Source organism: Anolis carolinensis, chromosome 2 (assembly GCF_035594765.1).
Source record: "Anolis carolinensis isolate JA03-04 chromosome 2, rAnoCar3.1.pri, whole genome shotgun sequence".
Taxonomy (NCBI): Eukaryota; Metazoa; Chordata; class Lepidosauria; order Squamata; family Dactyloidae; genus Anolis; species Anolis carolinensis.
In genome coordinates, this window is record NC_085842.1 from 195,566,899 (window position 1) to 195,586,639 (window position 19,741).

General features: G+C 43.2%; 1 protein-coding gene across 2 annotated transcripts in view; it reads left to right on the forward strand.

The window, feature by feature from the left end:
* Positions 1 to 19,741, forward strand: part of pde4a (phosphodiesterase 4A) — a 588,039-nt gene that overhangs the window by 198,335 nt on the left and 369,963 nt on the right. Inside the window, exon 1 of one of the 2 annotated variants that reach the window (XM_062974137.1) lies at positions 10,320 to 11,718. The exons of the other annotated variant lie outside the window; for it this stretch is intronic. Coding sequence (XP_062830207.1) covers positions 11,414 to 11,718 — 305 coding nt within the window. The 5' untranslated portion in view covers positions 10,320 to 11,413. Of the gene's footprint in view, positions 1 to 10,319; positions 11,719 to 19,741 lie in introns of those variants that run through there. 2 annotated transcript variants of the gene reach the window in all.

The window sequence follows — 19,741 nt, forward strand, 5'->3', positions numbered from 1 at the left end:
TAAAAATATTACAGGGGTTATTATATAACCAGAACCGAAATCACTGACTATTTATGTACAATGATTAATGACAATTAGATAGCATTCTCCAAAGAAGGAAGTTTGCTGTCATTCAGGGCAGTTGAATATATGAACTTTTTGCACTTCTCTAACATAATGAGATATATTATTTCCGTGACCTTCATTTATTGTATGAATGATATTGGCTTTCTGTACCCAAAGGCACCTGGTTTGGCTGAGTTTGGGTATTTGCCTTCCCCCTTCCTTCCTAGCTTTAGGACTGCCACTGTTTTGGGGGGGCTGGGAAGTTTTTCTGCTTCCAAACATTGCTGCCTTTCTTTCCCACTCTCCAGGCACATTCCCTGTCTGCAGCAGATAAGTACTGTAAAGGAGAGAGAGCATGTGGGAAACACAATTACTTTTGAGCCTTAGCCAAAGCTTCCCATAAAAGGGAGGTGATTGTGTTTGTCTTCATTTGAGGAGAAATCACCCTGTTAAAATTATCCTCCTGCAGAGTGGTAAACAACAGTACAGAGGCTTCCCAGGTTGGCAAGTAGCCGGTGCTGATTTTTTGTGAGTTTTTACAACCAGAAGCCTTCAGATCCTTCAGCCAGCTTAGTCCAGGCATGGAGTGGCACCCATTTCATACCACCAGCTGTACAACTATTGCCAGTTGCACTGCCCCTCCTCTGCTCTGAAGGTGAAAACCCTGGCATTAGTTTCCATCACTAAAAAAGGAACACCATTATTCAAGACATGCAGACAGTGACTCATGGAGGAATCTGTGCTGTATTCTAGCTGAGAAGAAAGGGGGGGGCACTGCTGCCAAGTGATCTTGTTTATTATGATATGACCACACATTAAAAAACAGAAGAGGAAATCTTCTAAATTGTCACCTACCACCTTGTTTGTTGCTTTCACCTGGAATAGCGATTTACCTGGCTGCAAGTATGTGAAGCTACTGGCTCCTTAGAACATTTGCAAGAACAGTCAGCCCTCTATATCTGTATATTTGTATGTTTGAAGTTGTATTGTAATGCTTTTAGTTGTGAGCTGCTTTAAGTCCATATGGAAAGAAAAAGCAGGATATAAATACTGTAATAATAATAATAATAATAATAATAATAATAATAATAATAATAATAATAATAATGATAATAAATCCATAGATTCTGCCTCCATGAATTCATCCACACATATCTTGAGAATATTCTTCCGCCAATCCAAAACCAAACCTTGCTTTTGCATTTTTATAAAAGGGGCAGTCTTTTAAAATTACACTATTGTATATAATTGGATTTGAGCATCCATGAATTTTGGTGTCCATGCAGGATCCCCGGACCAAACCCCACAAGGGCCCGCTGTGTAGTTTCATAATGGGTGATTGGTAATAAGGATGGTATGCCTGTAATTTGAGTTTCTCAGCAGAGTTCTTGTTGCATGTCTACAACCCTGTAAGGTAGGTTGGGGGACACACAAGACAGGGCTTTCTTTGTAGCGGCACTTTGTTTGTGTTACTCCCTCCCAATGGAAGTCTGGTTAGCTCTATCCCTTTAAATCTTCTGGCAGGCAGCTAAGACTACATTGTTTCTGGAATCAAGATTACCATTACCTTTTGAACTGTTGTGCGTGTGTCCGCGTTACTGTTTTGATTTGTTTTTTGAGAATATTTTCATCTCATCTTTTCTTTTGTGTGTTGTCTTGGGGATACTGGCAGGTTGAGAAGCAATAAATTATTTGCATACTAAATAAAAATAAGTGAGAGGATCCTTAAACATAGGAGGGATTAATTCCCATCTTTTCAAGTAATACACACTGCTATCTAAAGGGAACCTGCAAATATTGGAAAATGTGAGAGATGGTATCTTATCACACAAGTAGAGTAATGCATATTTTCAATCAGGAGGTGAATAACAACCAGTCTCACACTAACTCCCACTCCTGGAGTATAAGAGAAAAACAAATGAGGCCTAATCTTCCTTGCTTTAAAAGTAAGATCATGAAGGATTTACAAATATGAATGGTTTCATAATACCTCTTCAAACATGGAGGAGACATAACAGCAGACTGCAGATTAATATGGGAAAACTAAAAGCAGCTAACAAGAAATGGCATGAATATATACTATTCCTGACTGAATACCTGTATAGGCAAAATAAGGTTGCAACCTCTAACTGCTAAGATACTGAGTTCCAAACTTATATACTGGTATTTAATGGCACCATTATTCAGAGATAATGGACAGGAGGGTTTATAGGCTGATTATAACCTTTTTTATCTTATACAACATTCATTTCTTTGTTGGTTCACTTTTTACAGCTCTCTCATTATGCGTACACCTGAAAATAATACGTTATATGGCTGTTCCTAGAACTAGCATATTATTTGAGGATCGGTTTCCTATTGGGCTCCATCACCCAGCCATTACTTCTTTAGGACAAAGATGGGCAACGATGAAGGTGCTTATGGCGATTCTCTGCCCCCACATACCACATTGTTTCTCCCAAAATGACTGAAAGTGATGACACATTTCTTCTATTTCTAGGATTTGTTCTAACAATTTTAGGAGTTTTCTGATTTTTCTAGTGTTTTGAGATGGAAGGAGACCCGGGCTACTACATTTCTGTGGCAATTTAGGAGGGGGACATTTTATCCAACTATTTCAGATTAATTTTTGTAAAAAATATGAAGGGGGGATCCTATATTCAGGGAAAGGCTGTGGCAAACCATCACTGGGTATTCCTTGTTTAAGAAAACCCTATGGAATTCATGGACTTGCCAGAAACACACAGGTGACTTGCAGTAGTAGTACGAGTAGTATTGAGGATTTGGAGTAAAACTTGGAGGCTTCAAAATTGTGCCAAAGGGCCACACTTTCCCTACCCCTGCTTTCATGACATTTCAAAGAAATGCTAAAGGAATTTTGATTTTTCCCCTGGAGAAGGTGTTAAGTCTCATCCTCCACTCAAAGTCCCCTAGATTGGAATTGGGTACTGAGGTAAGAAAGTAGCTGAGGAATTGATAAAAGTAGTTACTTTGGAGTGCCTTTGATAAAGTAACAAATCTTGGAAAAAATGCAAGAAATAGATCAATATAGACCTTGACTTTGGATGATGTGTTTTATATTGGAATGTCTATTAATTATGTTTTATATCTGTTTCAATTTTAATAATTCTTGGGTATTTTATGCCCAAGGCACTGCACAAGTGCCGTTTGTAAGCCGCTTTGAGACTCCCTCAGGGTAGAGAAAGGCAGGATGTAAATAAGGTAAATAAATAAATATTCTGTATGTGCAATTAACCTCAATACCCTGAAGGTACCAGATCCTGTCTGATCTTAGAATAGTGGTTCTCAACCTTTGGGTCTCCAGGTGTTTTGGCCTACAACTCCCAGAAATCCCAGCCAGTTTACCAGCAGTTAGGATTTCTGGGAGTTGAAGGCCAAAACATCTGGAGAACCACAGATTGAGAACCACTTTCTTAGAAACTATGCAAGGTTAGCCTGGTTAGCACTTGGATGGGAGACCACTGAGGAATATTAAGTGCTACAGGCTATATTTCAAAGGAAGGAACTGGCAAAATCACCTCAGAATATTCCTTGTCTTTAAAAATCCTATGAAATGTATGCAGTCTCCAAAAGACAAGAGCAGCTTCAAGATATTTGTACTGTACACATTCTATATGTGCACTGAGATATTTTTACTTTCTGCACTACTTTTGTGCTTCCAAGACTTCATGCAGTGAGATGTGTTACAGCTTACTTGTTATTAAGTTCCTCCTCCTCATCTCTCATTTTATACATCTTTACTACATTCTCCCGCCCCTTTAGTTCTCTTCCTCACTCCATTTTTAGCATATTCTTTATTCTGGATCTATTAAACACACAAAGTCTCAATGCATGTGTACTATCGTCATGTATCATGTGCAGATTGTCATGAAATAATGTAGAACAAAATTATACTCTAGATACCTATTTTTATCTGGGAGGACAGAAATATCTAAATCACATCCTGGAACCATGTATGCCGTCACCTTAGCATTCAGTGTTGATGCCCTGCGTGGGAATCTCCTGAATGAAAATCGATTGTGTGTGCGTGCGCGTGTGCGTGCAACTGTATGTAAGTGTATGTGTGTGAGAGAGGGAGGACAGAGTAAAAGAATAGCTGCCTTCCAAAGTGCGACATTCGGGGGAGTGTCAGCCATGAATCTGCAACTGTAGAAATGTATATTTTATTTCCAACCCTCTGAAAAAGACAGAGCTAGACTTAGGAATTTTGCCATGATGCATCCATACTGCGTAATTCAACAAGTGTATATATTCCTTCCTTTTTGGATTATATTTCTATGACTTGCAATTGACTGTATAATTTAGAGTGAGAAAGGGAGGGCATCTGGTGACCGCTTCAGATTATATACACTTTAGGCATTTTAAAGAATAAATAAAGTGAGAAAACCTCCATATTCAGAAGCACTTCCCTCTCTGAACATCAGAAGGTGGGAACAAACAGAGCAGGGTAGGGAATGAATCTGGAGCTTTCTTCATGTTGGACTCCGGGTCTCATCGGCCCCAGCCAGCATGGTCACTGGTCATGGGCGATGGAAGCTGTAATGCCAATTCTGTTTGGATGTCCATAGCTGTTGCCCACTTCTACTGCCTTCTTGTCCTGTTGTTAGCTTTCCAACAGGAGTTTCAGACTGGCTGCTGTTGGAATCAGAATGTGAAATCTGGGTTTCCCATGACCTGGGAGGCAGAGTTTGGGAAAATTACATTTTGGATTGCTGCTTCCAGAATCCCATGCTAGCTGGGAAATTCAAGGGGTTTGTTGTCCAAGAACCAGAATTTTCTCAGCAAGCCAGTTCTTAACACCGGAAGTGGACTGTCACACTCTCTGGAGAGTATTTGTTTGGGATGCAAGGTCAGGATTGCTTCTGGAATAGCTCCCATTCATTTCACCAAGGAGAAAGGAAAAGATGTTTCCAGTGGGGCTGAGTGTCTTGTATTAACTGTTGTGCAGGTGAGGGGGAAGAACTATCCTTGCTTTTTAATCTCAGGAGAGCTGGGCTGGAGATTGCTTGTAACAAACATAAACATTTTACAAGGCTGGATGGAAGGAGATGCTGTTATGCCATTAAGAGCCATTTTATTGTTCTGTTAATGATGTCCTTTATGGATTGCACTGTTTCTCTGCCAAACACTGTCTCCGGCCATTCCTGGCTGCCCTACTTCGCGGCTGGCAGGACTTCTTTTTCCCAAGCTTGAAGGCTCTGAAAGCACATGAGGAGGCAGGCATTGACTCTGCAGCCTCACAAGTGGGGGCCACAGGCAATTTTGGTGGTGTCAGTTAGCGAAAAGCATCCTAAGTGATCCTTGTGGCAGACTTTAAAGATGGCAAGGACCACTTATCCCTAAATGCACATACTTGCAGTCAGTTTGTGGCACTGTCTGCAGACTAAAGTACAGTAGACTCTCAGTTAACTAGCACCCATGGGGATTGGTAGGTGCTGGATAAATCTAGTTTCTGGTTACTTGGGAGTTACTATTAAAAATAAGCCTAATACTTTACCCCATACTATAAATTCTGTATTGACTATATTACTATTAAAATACAGTAATTGAAAGCAAATTGTGATAGAAGCTCCTTCCTTGGAAGCTTTTAAATATAGACTGGATGGCCATCTGTTAGGAGTACTTTGATAGTTGTATTTTATTGTTATTGTGTAGGTATTGAATTTTGTCATAATATGTTTGGAAATTGCTTTGAGTCCCCCATCCAGGGTGAGAAAAGTGGTATTACAAGTGAAGTAAATAAATACATGAATTTGATTGTGCTTTTCCTGCACGGCAAGGGGTTCGATTAGATTGCCCATGTGGTTTCTTCCAACTCTGTTATTCTATGAGTCTATGAAATAAAGACAAGTTTAATATAACATTTCTGCACAAGCTGGTTTTACTATTATTTCTTCGATTTGTTGTCATTTGCTTAAAAGTTCTGGTTAGCTGAGAGTGTTCTGTAGTTTTCTTTTCCTGCTGGATGCAACTATTGCAAGTGGGGGAAGTAGGGAGGCAAGACCCACCCAAGAAATATGACTGCCTGGGTCCCCTCCAAACTCCCCCAAGTCAAGAGGCACTATAGTACTCAAAGTTTTGGCACCGTGAGGCAGAAAATCCTACAAGAGCCCCTGTCTGGCAGTTAAAATATAATAATAATAAAGCAAATTTTAAAAAGATGATATTTCATGACACCCACAATCTGCTCAAGCAACCGCCTTACTTTGCCTAATCACAGGGACCATGTTAATACTGAATATTCGCCTGTTAAAAGACAAAACAGCTTCCCACACATAAAAAAGCAGGCTGAAGTATTCAGCCTAATCTCTTGTCTACTCTTCTCCTCTTCTGTTTGCAAGGTTTCCTTCAAGGGAAGCATCATTCATGTGTGCAGCTCCACACCCCACTTTCTAATCTATTAGTAATTGTATCACTGATAATACAGATGGTATCAATAAGGCAAGAGACTGTGCAGCCCAGTGGTTTGAGTATAGTACAAGGACTCTGGGACACCAGGGTTCGAACCCCCACTCAATCATTGAAACCCATTGGGTGACATTGGGCAAGTCACACTATCTCAGCCTCAGAGGAAGGAAAGGGCGAACATCTCTTGAATAAATCTTGCTAAGAAAACCCACATCTATACACGTAATAAAAGTGAAGATATGTATGTGTGTATGTGGCTGGGATGTTCACTTACACAGACAGGCTCCCACTTCCACAAATAGCTATAGCTCCCACAGCTCATGAGACACCAATGGCCCTCCCTCCAATAACATTGCAGGTTATAGCGAGTGCCATAAACATGTCCAAGAGCCCTGCCAATGTCCTCCACAAACACCATACTGCCCTCCACCCAAGATTCATTCGGGGCCAATTTCATTCTAGATTTCCTCCACCACAGACATCCCAGTGTTTCTGATTCTCTTCATTGCTATGGAATTTGCATGGCCCCGCCCACAGCCTCTCCTTTAACCCTTTCTTATTATTTTCTATGGCACACAGCAAACAGAGGAATTGATCAGCAACTAAGCATACTAGAAAGGTTTGGGGAAAATTCATGGTTTATATGAATTGTAGGTACTGGGATGTATCGTTCACCTGCAATCTAAGAGCACTCAGAACTCCACCAATGATGAACTTGGAACTAACTTGGCACACAGAACCCCCATTACCAACAAAAAATACTGGAGATCTTTGGAGTTTTTTTATAGGAGTTGTAGTTCACCTACATCCAGAAAGCACTGTTAACCCAAACACCGATGGATCTGGACCAAACTTGGTACACATACCTGATATGCCAAAAATTGATTACTGGAAGGGTTTGGGGAGGGGGGGGGAGACTTACCTTCATTTCTGGGAGTTGTAGTTCACCCACAACCAGAGAAACGGTGACCTCCACAGATGATGGACCTGGACCAAACTTGGCACATAGAACCCCCCTGACTAACTCAACTACTGGAGGGGTTTACCTTATAGCCAGAGAGCACACAGAACCCCACCGATGATGTATCTAGAGCAAACTTGCCCAACGTAACAAACTTTATGTACTGATGGAGTTTCTCGGGGTAAACTTGGCATGATGTGAGTTGTAGTTAATCTACAGCCTTATGCATTTTTTATAATTAAAAATTGACTTTTTGAAATAACCCGGGCAACGCCGGGTACCCAAGCTAGTAACAAATAAATAAGGAATGAAATAGCAATGTCTTACACACTCTATGTTGCCTCCTACTGACTATTCTTGGTAAAGCATTGCAATCCTAGTTCTATTTGAAGCACGGGAGTATTACAGTATATTTCACTAGGATGCAGCTTCTTGGTCAAATGAGGAGCACAGGTGTCTCTAAAGTAGTTGTACGGCAGATATTGCCAGATAGCATATTACCGATAGCTGTGCTTAAGATTGACAGGCAAAAATGTGCTCCTTCAGATTTTGGACTCGCAATCAATTGGGGAGCTCTAGCCAGTATAGTGAGGAATTATGGATATTGCAGTTCCATAAACATCTTGAGAGGTAGCACATTGCTGCTCTCTGTGTTAAACCTCTCAGAAGGAGATGGAGCATTGACTTAAATGAAAGAAAGGTCAGTTTACTTGATCAGAACCAATATATTCGAATTCGAGAATTATATTCTGGTCAAAAAATATCCAGTCAGGTGCCTCCTGGAAACCCACAAGGCATTAATCAGTCTGTACTGAGGAAGGGAACGGTGGCCCTCTCTAAGCATTGGTTGTGCAGGCGAGGAATGATGGAAGCTACAGCATCTAGACTGGACAGACAAACTTGTTGTCTTTGCTTTATACACAAACACAGAGATTTTAGGGTTTTTTAAATACTGGCAGCCATATTTTGTTCATTTTCATGGCTTCCTCCCTTTGTTGAAATTGTCCACATGCTTGTGGATTTCAATAGCTTCTCTGAGTAGTCTGACATGGTGGTTACTAGAGTGGTCCAGCATTTCTGTGTTCTCAAATAATAGGCTGTGTCCACGTTGGTTCATCAAGTGCTCTGCTATGTCTGACTACTCTGGTTGAGTTAGTCTGCAGTGCTTTTCATGTTCCTTGACTCGTATTTGGGCAATACTGCATTTGCTGATCCTTATGCAGACTTGTCTACAGCTGCATGGTATACAGTAGACTCCTGCCGAGGTGAGGGGATCCCTCTTCTCCTTTGCTGAACGTAGCATTTGGGGCCCTTCCACACAGCCCTATATCCCAAGATATCAAGGCAGAAAATACTACAATATCTGAGTGTGGACTCAGATAACACAGTTCTAAGCAGATATTGTGGGGTTTTCTGCCTTGATATTTTGGGATATAGGGCTGTGTGGAAGGTCCTTTGGTGTATGGTAAGAACATTTTTTCTCTGGGTGGCTCTTCGTTGTTACTCTCATGGCTTGTTCTTGGTCTTGAAGGTCTGTGATGGGGTATCCATTGGCCTGCAGAGCCCAGTTTAATACTGTCTTAATATTTGTATATTTTAAGTTGTATTGAAATATTTTTAGTTGTGATCTGCTTGAATCTCCGGACCCTTCCACATAGCCATATAACCAAGAATATCAAGGCAGGAAATCCCATAATATCTGCTTTGAACTGGGTTATCCGGGTCCACACTGCCATGTATTTCAGTTCAAAGCAGAGATTTTATTCAGCTGTGTGGAAGGAGCCTTCGTATGGAGAGAAAAGGCGGGATTTAAACAAACATAATGAAAATAAAATAAATAAATATGATTCTGTAAAAAAAAGAGTAACAGCCATAGAATTGGGATTTTGGCCTGTATATATAAGAGCATAGTGTCTAGATGCAGGGAAGTCATGCTACCCCTCTATTCTGCCTTGGTCAGACCACACCTGGAAACACAGTGTGTCCAGTTCAGGGCAGCACAATTGAAGGGAGATGTTGACAAGCTGGAATGTGTTTAGAGGAGGGCGACTAAAATGATCAAGGATCTGGAGAACAAGCCCTATGAAGAGCAGTTTAAAGAGCTGGGCATATTTAGCCTGCAGAAGAGAAGGCTGAGAGGAGACATTATGATGGCCATGTATAAATATGTGAGGGCAAGTCATAGAAAGGAGGGAGCAAGCTTGTTTTCTGCTGCCCTGGAGACTAGGATGCGGACAATGGCTTCAAACTACAGGAAAGGACCTTTCACCTGAACATCAGGAAGAACTTCCTGACTGTGAGAGCTGTTCGGCAGTGGAACTCTCTCCCTCGGACTATGGTGGAGGCACCTTCTTTGGAGGCTTTTAAACAGAGGCTGGATGGCCATCTGTCGGGGTGTGTGTGTTTGTGTGTGCTTTGAATGTGATTTTCCTACTTCTTGGCAAGGGATTGGACTGGATGGCCCACAAAGTCTCTTCCAACTCTACGATTCTGTGACCCCCCCCCCCCCCCCCAGAGCCATCTTTTCTCCATGGAGGAACATTCTATGAAACAGGGGTTGCCAAAGACCATCAGAAAACATATATTTGTTTGGTCCAGATCCAACTTTTTTGGTTCACAATGCTGTCCAGATGAAGGTGAACTACATCTCCCCTAAATCACTGTCAATTCCTCCCATATCTCTCCAGTATTTTCTGTTGGTCATGGGGGTTCTGTGTGGTAAGTGTGGACCAATTCTCTCATTGGTGCGGTTCAGAATGCTCATTGATTGTAGGTAAACTATAAATCCCAGCAACTACAACTCCCAAATGTTAAGATCTATTTTCCCCAAACTCCACCAGTGTTCACGTTTGGGCATATTGAGTATTCGTGCCAAGTTTGGTCCAGATCCATCATTGTTTGTGTCCACAGTGCTCTCTGGATGTAGGTGAACTCCAGCTCCAACACTCAAAGTCAGTGCCTACCAAACTCTTCCAGTATTTTCTGTTTGGTCATGGGAGTTCTGTGTGCCAAGTTTAGTTCAATTCCATCGTTGGTGGAGTTCAGAATGCTCTTTGGTTGTAGGTGAACTATAAATCCCAGCAACTACAACTCCCAAATGACAAAACCAACCCCAACAGTATTCAAATTTGGGTTTATGGGGCATTTGTGCCAAATGTCCAGTGAATGAAAATGCATCCTGCATATCAGATATTTACATTGTGATCCACAACAGTAGCAAAATGACAGTTAAGAAGTAGCAACTAAAATAATTCTATGGTTGGGGGTTACTACAACATGAGGAACTATATTAAGGGGTCACAGCATTAGGAAGGTTGAGAACCACTGCTATAGAAGGCACATTCTGCTTGGAAAACCTCCAGAGGAGGAGGCTTCCGACAGGATTCAAAATTCAGGATTCCACGACTGAACAGCTCTATAAACCTGGGGAAGTTCTAAGGTTGAGGCGGAACCTGCTGGGATTCTTTGGACGGAGGGGGAAGAGTCCGCCCTTATATCCCAGGATCGGATCCTTCTCCTAGATTATTTGATTTGAACTGGATTATACGAGTCTGGGATAAAGAGACACACAGGAAAGAGAGAGAGGCGAAAGGGAGGCAGAGACTGTGAAAGACGCGGATAGCACGCCGGTCTGGGCGCACAAAGGCGGGGCTCCTCCTCCTCCTTCTCTTCCTCTGTCGTCTCTTTCTCCGTCTCTTTCTCCGGAGCCTCGGAGGCGGAGGAGCCGCGGAGGAGGAGGAGGAGGGTCTTTCCCGGCGGTGGAGGGAGGGAAGACCCTGCCGCTTGCCCCTTTCCTCCGCCGCTTCTCTCCCCGATCGAGGACGCGCCGTCGTGGCAGCGAGGCGCGGACCATGAGCGGCGAAGGGGTTCGGGCTGCTGCTGCTGCTTCCTCCGTGCTGAGCCCCATGCAAAGGGCGCCTCGGTGAACGCCCGCCGACACAGCCGCCCCAAGGAGAGGAGGACGAGGGAGAGGAAGCGATGGAGGCTCCGTCGCCCTGCTCCAAGAAGAGCCTGTCGCTGTCCTTCCCGGCGCCGCCGCGGGAGGCGGGCCCGGCGACCACCCTGCTGAAGCCCCCGCAGCACCTCTGGCGCCAGCCCCGCACCCCCATCAAGATCCAGCACCGCGGCTACTCCGACACCGAGCGGCCCCCGCACCGCCCCATCGAGCGCGCCGACGCCGTGGACACCAGCGACCGGCCGGGGCTCAAGAAGACCCGCATGTCCTGGCCCTCCTCCTTCCACGGGACCACCGCCGCCGGGACCAACAGCCACAACAACAAGCGGTAGGCAGGAGGGGAAGGAAGGAGGGCCCATGCGCCCGGTTGGAAACGAGGTCCTGATAACAACAACTTTATTTTTATAGGGTTGTTGTATGTATTTCGGGCTGTGTGGCCATCTTCCAGAAGTATTCTCTCCTGACGTTTCGCCCACTTCTATGGCAGGCATCCTCAGAGGTTGTGAGGCATGGAGCAACTAAGCAAGGAAGGTTAATATATATCTGTGGAAAGTCCAGGGTGTGAGAAGAGTTCTTTATCAATGTGTTGTCGAAGGCTTTCATGTCCGGGATCACAGGGTTGTTGTATGTCTTTCGGGCTGTGTGGCCATGTTCCAGAAGTATTCTGTCCTGACGTTTCGCCCACATCTGTGGCAGGCATCCTCAGAGATTGTGAGGTATGGATAAACTAGGCAAGGAAGGTAAATAGATATATGTGGAGAGTCTAGGGTGTGACAAGAGTCCTTTGTCAGTTGGAAGCCAGCGCTAATGTCACACTCTGGATTCTCCACAGATATCTATTTACCTTCCTTGCCTAGTTTATCCATGCCTCGCAACCTTTGAGGATGCCTGCCATAGATGTGGGTGAAACGTCAGGAGAGAATACTTCTGGAACATGGCCACACAGCCCGAAAAACATACAACAACCCAGTTTCTTTGTCAGTTGGAAGCCAGTGTGAATGTTGCAGTTAATCACCTTAATTAGCATTGGAAAGGTTCATCTCCTGCCTGGGGGGCATCCTTTGTTCAGAGCCATTAGCCATCCCTGGAGCTCCTCTGCTCCTCCTTATTTTTATATCCCGCCTCCATCTCCCCGAAGGGACTCGGGCGGCTTACATGGGGACGAGCCCCTTCCAACAGACACAAATTAAAACGTATCTCAATAAAATCAACTGACATTTGGTAAAGGTTTTTCCCCTGACTTTAAGTCCAGTCAGTGTTCGACTCTGAGGTTGGTGCTCATCTCCATTTCTAAGCCAAAGAGCCGGCGTTGTTCGTAGACACCTCCAAGGTCATGTGGCCAGCATGACTGCATGGAATGCCGTTATCTTCCCGCTGGTGTGGTACCTATTGATCTACTCACATTTGCATGTTTTCGCACTGCTAGGTTGGCAGAAGCTGGGGCTAACAGCCGGCGCTCACTCCGCTCCCCGGATTCGAACCTGCGACCTTTCCATTATTATTATTATTTTATTATGACACAGCAAACAAGATAGATATGCTGGATTTTGTTTCACAAAATCACAAGTCGAACACTTCCCAAGTGTCTAGGACTGTGTGATGTATTTTCGGATGATGCGTGCAGATCCCAGTAGGGTGGCCTTTTGTAGTTGGCAGATCGTAATTTTGTCAATGTCTATTGTTTCCAAATGCCGGCTGAGATCTTTTGACACGGCACCCAGTGTGCCCATCACCACCGGGACCACCTGCACTGGTTTCTGCCAGAGTCTTTGAAGTTCAATCTTGAGGTCCTGATAGCGGCTGAGTTTTTCCTGTTGTTGTTTTAATTATTATTATTATTATTATTATTATTATTAACTGCATTTCTATACCTCTTTTTTCACCCCTGGGGGGACTCAAAGCGGTTTACAACATAATAAATGGCAAAATTCAATGCCTTACAAATATATAAAAATATATAAATAAAAAAATACATACAACTGTAGATTAAAACCATTAAAACTATAAAAATATCTAAGAAAGACATATGCATAAAACATGCTATTACAGCAATTAACCTAGATCTTTTCTCTTCCCCACCCCCATCCCCCATCCCCCATCCACAAGTTCAGCAGCTCAGTGCTTTAACACGCTGCTCCATTGTGGGGGCTCCCAAATAATAATAATAATAACAACAACAACAACAACAACAACAACAACTTTATTTTTATATCCTACTTCCATCTCCCCGAAGGGACTCAGGGCGGCTTACATGGGGACGAGCCTGATCCAAGAAAGATTAAAATCAAACACAGATTAAAACATATCTCAAATCAGCCACATTACAAGAAAACAGTAACATAAAAACACCTAATAGTCTAAGCAGTAATGGGTGCTGAAAATCAGGGGAAAGGGAATTGTGCAAGACAATTTCAGAACAGGGCTGGTGGACGAAAATACAAGAGCCAATAATAAATTAGAAGTAAAAGAACAATGTCAGTTCAAAATGTTAAACCGATAGGAAGAAGGACCAGGGATAAAGTGCGGAAACTACTGGTAGAAATAGTTGGGAGCCCAAATATCTTGTGAACTGCTTCGTCGATCCAGGGTGCTTCCCACCCCAAGCTGCCGCCGCTTCTGTTTCCTCTTCTTCCGCCTCTTCCTCTTCTTATTCCTCCTCCTCCTCCTCTTCTTCTCTTTCTCCTCCTCCAAAAATCATGGAGTTGGAAGAGACCTCATGGGCCATCCAGTCCAACCCTCTGCCATGCAGGAAAGGCACAATCAAAGCACTCCCCACAGATGGCTATCCAGTCTATGCTTAAAAGCCTCCAAAGAAGGAGCGTCCACTACACTCCAAGTCAGAGAGTTCCACTGTTAAACAGCTCTCGTAGGAGGTTCTTCCTATTGTTCCTATCGGTGAAATTTCCTTTCCTATAGTTTTAAAGCCATTGTTCCATGTCCTAGTCTCCAGGGCAGCAGAATAACAACAACAACTACTACTACTACTACTACTACTACTACTACTTTATTTTTGTACCCCACCTCCATCTCCCCAAAGAGACTCGGGGCGGCTTATATATGGCACAAAGGGCCTAAAACAACGCATAAAATAAACACACGGTACAATACAAAATAAAACCACTAGTATATAAAACAACAGTTTGAATTCAGAACAGCGCCCAGTAACCTAAAGTGTCATCTGGCGTTAAAACATGACTAACTGTAAACAAGAAGAAAGGAAAGGGATAGTGCAAGTTGTAGCTGAGAAACAAGGGAATGGGATAAAAGTGCTGTTTTGTATCATAATTGCAGGCCATTGGACTAGACATTCTCAAAGGCTTGTCTAAACATCCAAATCTTTAATTCCCTCCGGAAGGATAGGTTGCTCCCTCCTCCCTATGACTTCCCCTCACATCTTTATACATGGCCTTCATCATGTCTCCTCTCAGCCTTCTCTTCTGCAGGCTAAACATGCCCAGCTCTTTAAGTTGCTCCTCATAGGGTTTGTTCTCCAGACCCTTAATCATTTTAGTCGCCCTCCTTTAGACACTTTCCAGCTTATCAACAACTCCCTTCAATTGCGGTGCCCAGAATTGGACACAGTGTGATTCCAGGTGTGGTCTGACCAGGGCCATAGCCAGAAAAAAAATTTCAGGGGGGGTTTGAAACTTTTTTTTAGCAAATCATGTAGAGTAGTTCCATAAGGCAAAATAATTTAGAAATCAGGCTCCATCAATAAACTTCAATGGACACTCAGGACAGATAAACTTCAGTGGACACTTATGGGGATTTGGTTAATCAGTTAAAATACATGAGTAAATCAGATATTTTTTAAAACCTAGAAAAATTCGGGTGGGGGGTTGAACCCCTACCCCCCCCCCCACCCACCCAACTACAGCCCTGGGTCTGACCAAGGCAGAATAGAGGGGTAGCATGACTTCCCTGGATCTAGACACTAGACTCCTATTTAGATCCAGGGAAGTCATGCTACTTGACTTCTCTCTCTTCTTATTCTTTTTTTCCTCCTCTTCCTCCTTCTCCTCCTGTTCTTCCTCCTTCTCTTCCTCCTCCTCTTCCACTTCTTTTCCCTCTTCCTCCTCTTTGGCTTCTTGTTGGAATTCAACCCCACACTGCTCAAGTCTCAAGTCCTCAATGATGAACAGTTTAATTAGCTTAGTATAGGCTATGGCAAGCATGGGCAAACTTTGGCCCTCCAGGTGTTTTGGGCTTCAACCCCCACAATTCCTAACAGCCAGTAGGAGTGTTTTTGATGTTTTATCATCCTTGTGAGAGGCTTCTCTCATGTCCCTGAATGGAGCTGGAGTTGATAGAGGGAGCTTATCCACGTTCTCTCCAGATTCGAACCACTGACTTATCCGTCAGCAGTCCTGCCGGCACAAGGGTTTAACCCATTGTGCCCTGGGGGCTCCTAGTATGGAGTGTATTTGCTGTGCAGAGATGTATTGCTTGATGTTCTTTCCTCTCTTGAAACCTTAGAAGAGATGGGTGTTAGAATAGCTCAGACCCATTTCTTGGTTATTAAGAAATGCAGTTATTCTTTTCTTCCTCTTCTTCCTTTTCCTCCTCTTCTTTCCCTTCCTCCTCCTCCTCCTCCTCTTTTTCTCTTTCTCCTTCTTCTCTCATACTTCTTCTTTCTCCTCATTCAGTGTTAGAAAGCCACCTCCTTTTATCCTTGGTCTCCCTTAGCGGAACCACGTAGAGAAGCAAACACTCAGGACACTTGCCCCTCTGTCTATACTTTAGAATGAATGCAGTTTGACACCACTTTCCACTGCTACAGCCCAATGCTGTAGGAGGATAGGAGTTGACAAGTTGGTGAGGCACCAGCGCTTTATGGCAGGGAAGGTGAAAGACTGCGCAAAACTACAACTCCCACGGCATTCAGCCATGACAGTGATGTCAAAACTACATTCGTTCTATGGCGTAGGTGCATCCTGAGTTGATAAATTGCGGCTGTGTGTTGCGAGTCAGTTTGCAGAGGTGGCCACACAGCAACTGGAAGCCTCAACGTGGAAGGCTGAAGGAAAATGTGTTGTTGTTGTTGTTGTTAATTTTTTCATGTCAGAAGCAAGAGCTGACAGATGGGAGCTCACCCTGCTCTCCAGATTCCAACCGCTGACTTTTCGTTCAGCAGTCCTGCTGGCACAAGGGCACCCATTACGCCACTGTGGGCTCCAAATAATAATAATTATTATATGTGCCACTTTTTCTCTCTTAAAAGAGACCCAAAGCAGCAAAGAAATTCAAATGTAGCCTTTGGGTCTTTTATCAGTTTGGGCCTCATAAAGTCAGCCCTTTGTGGGTATAGTGCAGACCTTTCAAAACATTTCATGTCAGTGACACGCCATTTTTAGACATGCATCATTTCACGACACAGTCGTTCAGTTTAATTAGCAAACCAGAGGTTAAACCAACCCTTTATAAGAGATACGGACACATACTTGAATTGTAATGACAAAATGGTGCGGACACATAACAAATCTCATGAAATTCTTTCATTTATATATTTTAAAATATATGATTTATAGCTCATTTCACATAGACTCAGAGGTTTCTCATTATGTTTACACAACACACCTCCACACTGCAGCCAACACACTAATATGTCGCGTCACGCAGTTTGAATAGGGTAACAGTGTAGTTTCACCTCCTGAATGACTTTGTCTTTTCTGCCTTCAGGGAATTAGAAAGCAGAATAAAGTCCACACTCACATAGACTTAAGTAAGGTGTTAGTCTCCCTGCTGTCAAAATCTGTATTGAGACCTGCAGGCGAATAACTCTGTATTCCTTTGTTTTATTAACCTTTGAAAAATAAATGCATTGCTGAATATGTAATGTGCGTATGTAACACTGCGTTCTTAGATGAAAAGTCATTTGTAACTCACAAGGGGTGTGTGTGTGTGTGTGTGTGTGTGTGTGTGTGCATGTGTGGAAAGGAGCAAATATCGATAATTGCTCTTTAGAGAGAGTTGGGGACTAGCTGTGGCTGGTCAGTTATAACTCTCACCATCATTATTTGATACACAACAAGATTAGTACATAGCGAACAAGATCACTATGCTGGCTGTTCTATTGGATCCCACGTTGGACACCATTACTGTTGTTGTTGCTGCTGCTGCTGTTGTTGTTGTTATGTTGATTTGTACCTAGTTTTTCTCTCCACAAGGAGAGAAATGACTGGTAGTGATGTGCCTCCTTCTCCTCTTTGGTACTGGTATTTCTTTTGGTTATGGCTTGTGAACAGGCATCAAGTTGTTGTCTTCTCACCTCAGTTCTTTCAAGCTTCCTGCCTTTTAGAAGGCAAAATACTGAATCATGCCTTTTTCATAGATATGTATAAGAGAGAGAGAGAGAGAGAGAGAGAGAGAGAGAGAGAGAGAGAGAGAGAGAGAGAGAGAGAGAGAGAGTCACAATATCTGCCTCTCCGGTTCAGCAACTACCCTTTACCACATTGTGTGGCTTCCTTTAAAATCCAATTAACATTTTGTAACAACGAACAGGAAGGTGGGGAGAAAAGGGTCTTGGGGATTTGAAATCTAGTAGAAGAAATTGCTTTTTACATTTATCTCTTTTTAGTGCATACAAGTTTTACAAACAAGTAATTTCAGTATCAAAGTGTGCCTTGATTCAGGTTATCATTTGGGGTGAAGGTCCGTAGCATAGCTTACTCATGTCTCTGAGTATGGAGGTAGTCAGTCCCACTTCTCCAAGGCTTGCACTTGGAGGCACTGTAAAGAGCATAGTTAAAACAGATGATTGACAATCTGCAAATCAGCTTCCTCCACTCATGACTCTCTTGTCACCCCTTCTATGTGTCTCTGTGTTTCTTTAAGTCACCTATGGACATATGGTGTGCCACAAATTTCATAAGATTTTCTTATGCAAGGAATACTCAAATGTAGTTTTGCTAGTTCCTTCCTCTGAAATATACTGTACAGCACGTGATGTTTGTTGGCAGTCTCCCATTTAATTACTGAACAAGACTGACCCCTGCTTAGCTTCCAAGGTAGCCTTTGGAATAGTTAGGCACACAGATGTATCTTTCATACCTTAAAATACATTCTGCAGTCTTCACTAGTTACTCTAAAATACATTGAGGTGCTTCTTCTCAATGTTTCTGCACCTTTTTCTGAAGGTTCATCTGAAGAGAAATAATTCTCTGGAGGGAAAACACAAGAAATGTCCCATGTTAGCCTTGCTGCAGTTCATATTAACCATACATTGAGGAAGCCATCAAAACTGGCTTGAAATAATACATCCTTTAACTGATTCATGGCAACATGTCTGTGCTCTTTCAGTTTAGAAACAGATAATTTGTACTGCATTGGGAAATGATGTTGTACTGCAATTCCCACCAGCCAGCATTGAGAGTACTGAGAGCAGGTAGAAGTTGCGGTATAGCAACAGTTAGAAGACCAAATATTCCCTATCCTTGTTTGTTAAGTTTTACAAAGAGACATCTGGCTGCTTGATGGCTAGCTCTGGCATGTTCTTGCCTTCAAGGAGGAGAGAACTGTCACTGATGGACAGGCTGCTATCAACTTGTTAGGTGTCTCTGGATGGCCCCTCCTTCCCAGGATTGGAGGGATCTTGTCTCCATGTGAGCGTGAAAATGCTAGTTGCTATCTGCTTTCTAGTCATTGCCAATATATGCTGGCCCTCCACTAAGTTTTTCTGACCAAATTTGTTCAGAGGAGGTCTTCATGGCCGAACAAAGATTTAAACCCTGATCTCCAGTGTTTTAGTCCAGTCCTCAAAGTTGTATTTATCAAATGTTCTGTACCATCTATTTGAATTGTTTGGTTTATTGTTGTATTTGATGGCATTGAATGTTTGCCTTTTATGTTGTCAGCCACCCTGACTCCTTATGAGGAGATAGGGCGGGATCGAAATAAAGTTTTACTTGGTTGCTGTGAGTTTTCCAGGCTGTATGGCCATGTTCCAGAAGCATTCTTTCCTGATGTTTCAGCTCCATCTGTGGTAGGCATCCTCAGAGGTAATGAGGTGTGTTGGAAACTAGGCAAGTGGGGCTTATATATCTGTGGAATCAGGCCCGTAGCCAGGATTTTGTTTCGTGAAGGGCTGGAATTTTGGTTCGGGGGAGGGGGCTGAGTCTGGGTGGGTGAGGATCTACCATAGCAAACCTTTTGTATCATTATCCCAATACCTCCATGCATATGGGATATATTGAGCATGGTGATCAGATCATGATATGAATAAATGTAACAGTTTAAATAATAAATTTAAGGCCTTCTCGCGGACCACCCTGAGAATCTCGGGGGGGGGGACTGAAGCCCCTCAAGCCCCCCCCCCCCCAGGCTACATGCCTGTGTGGAATGGTCAGTGTGGG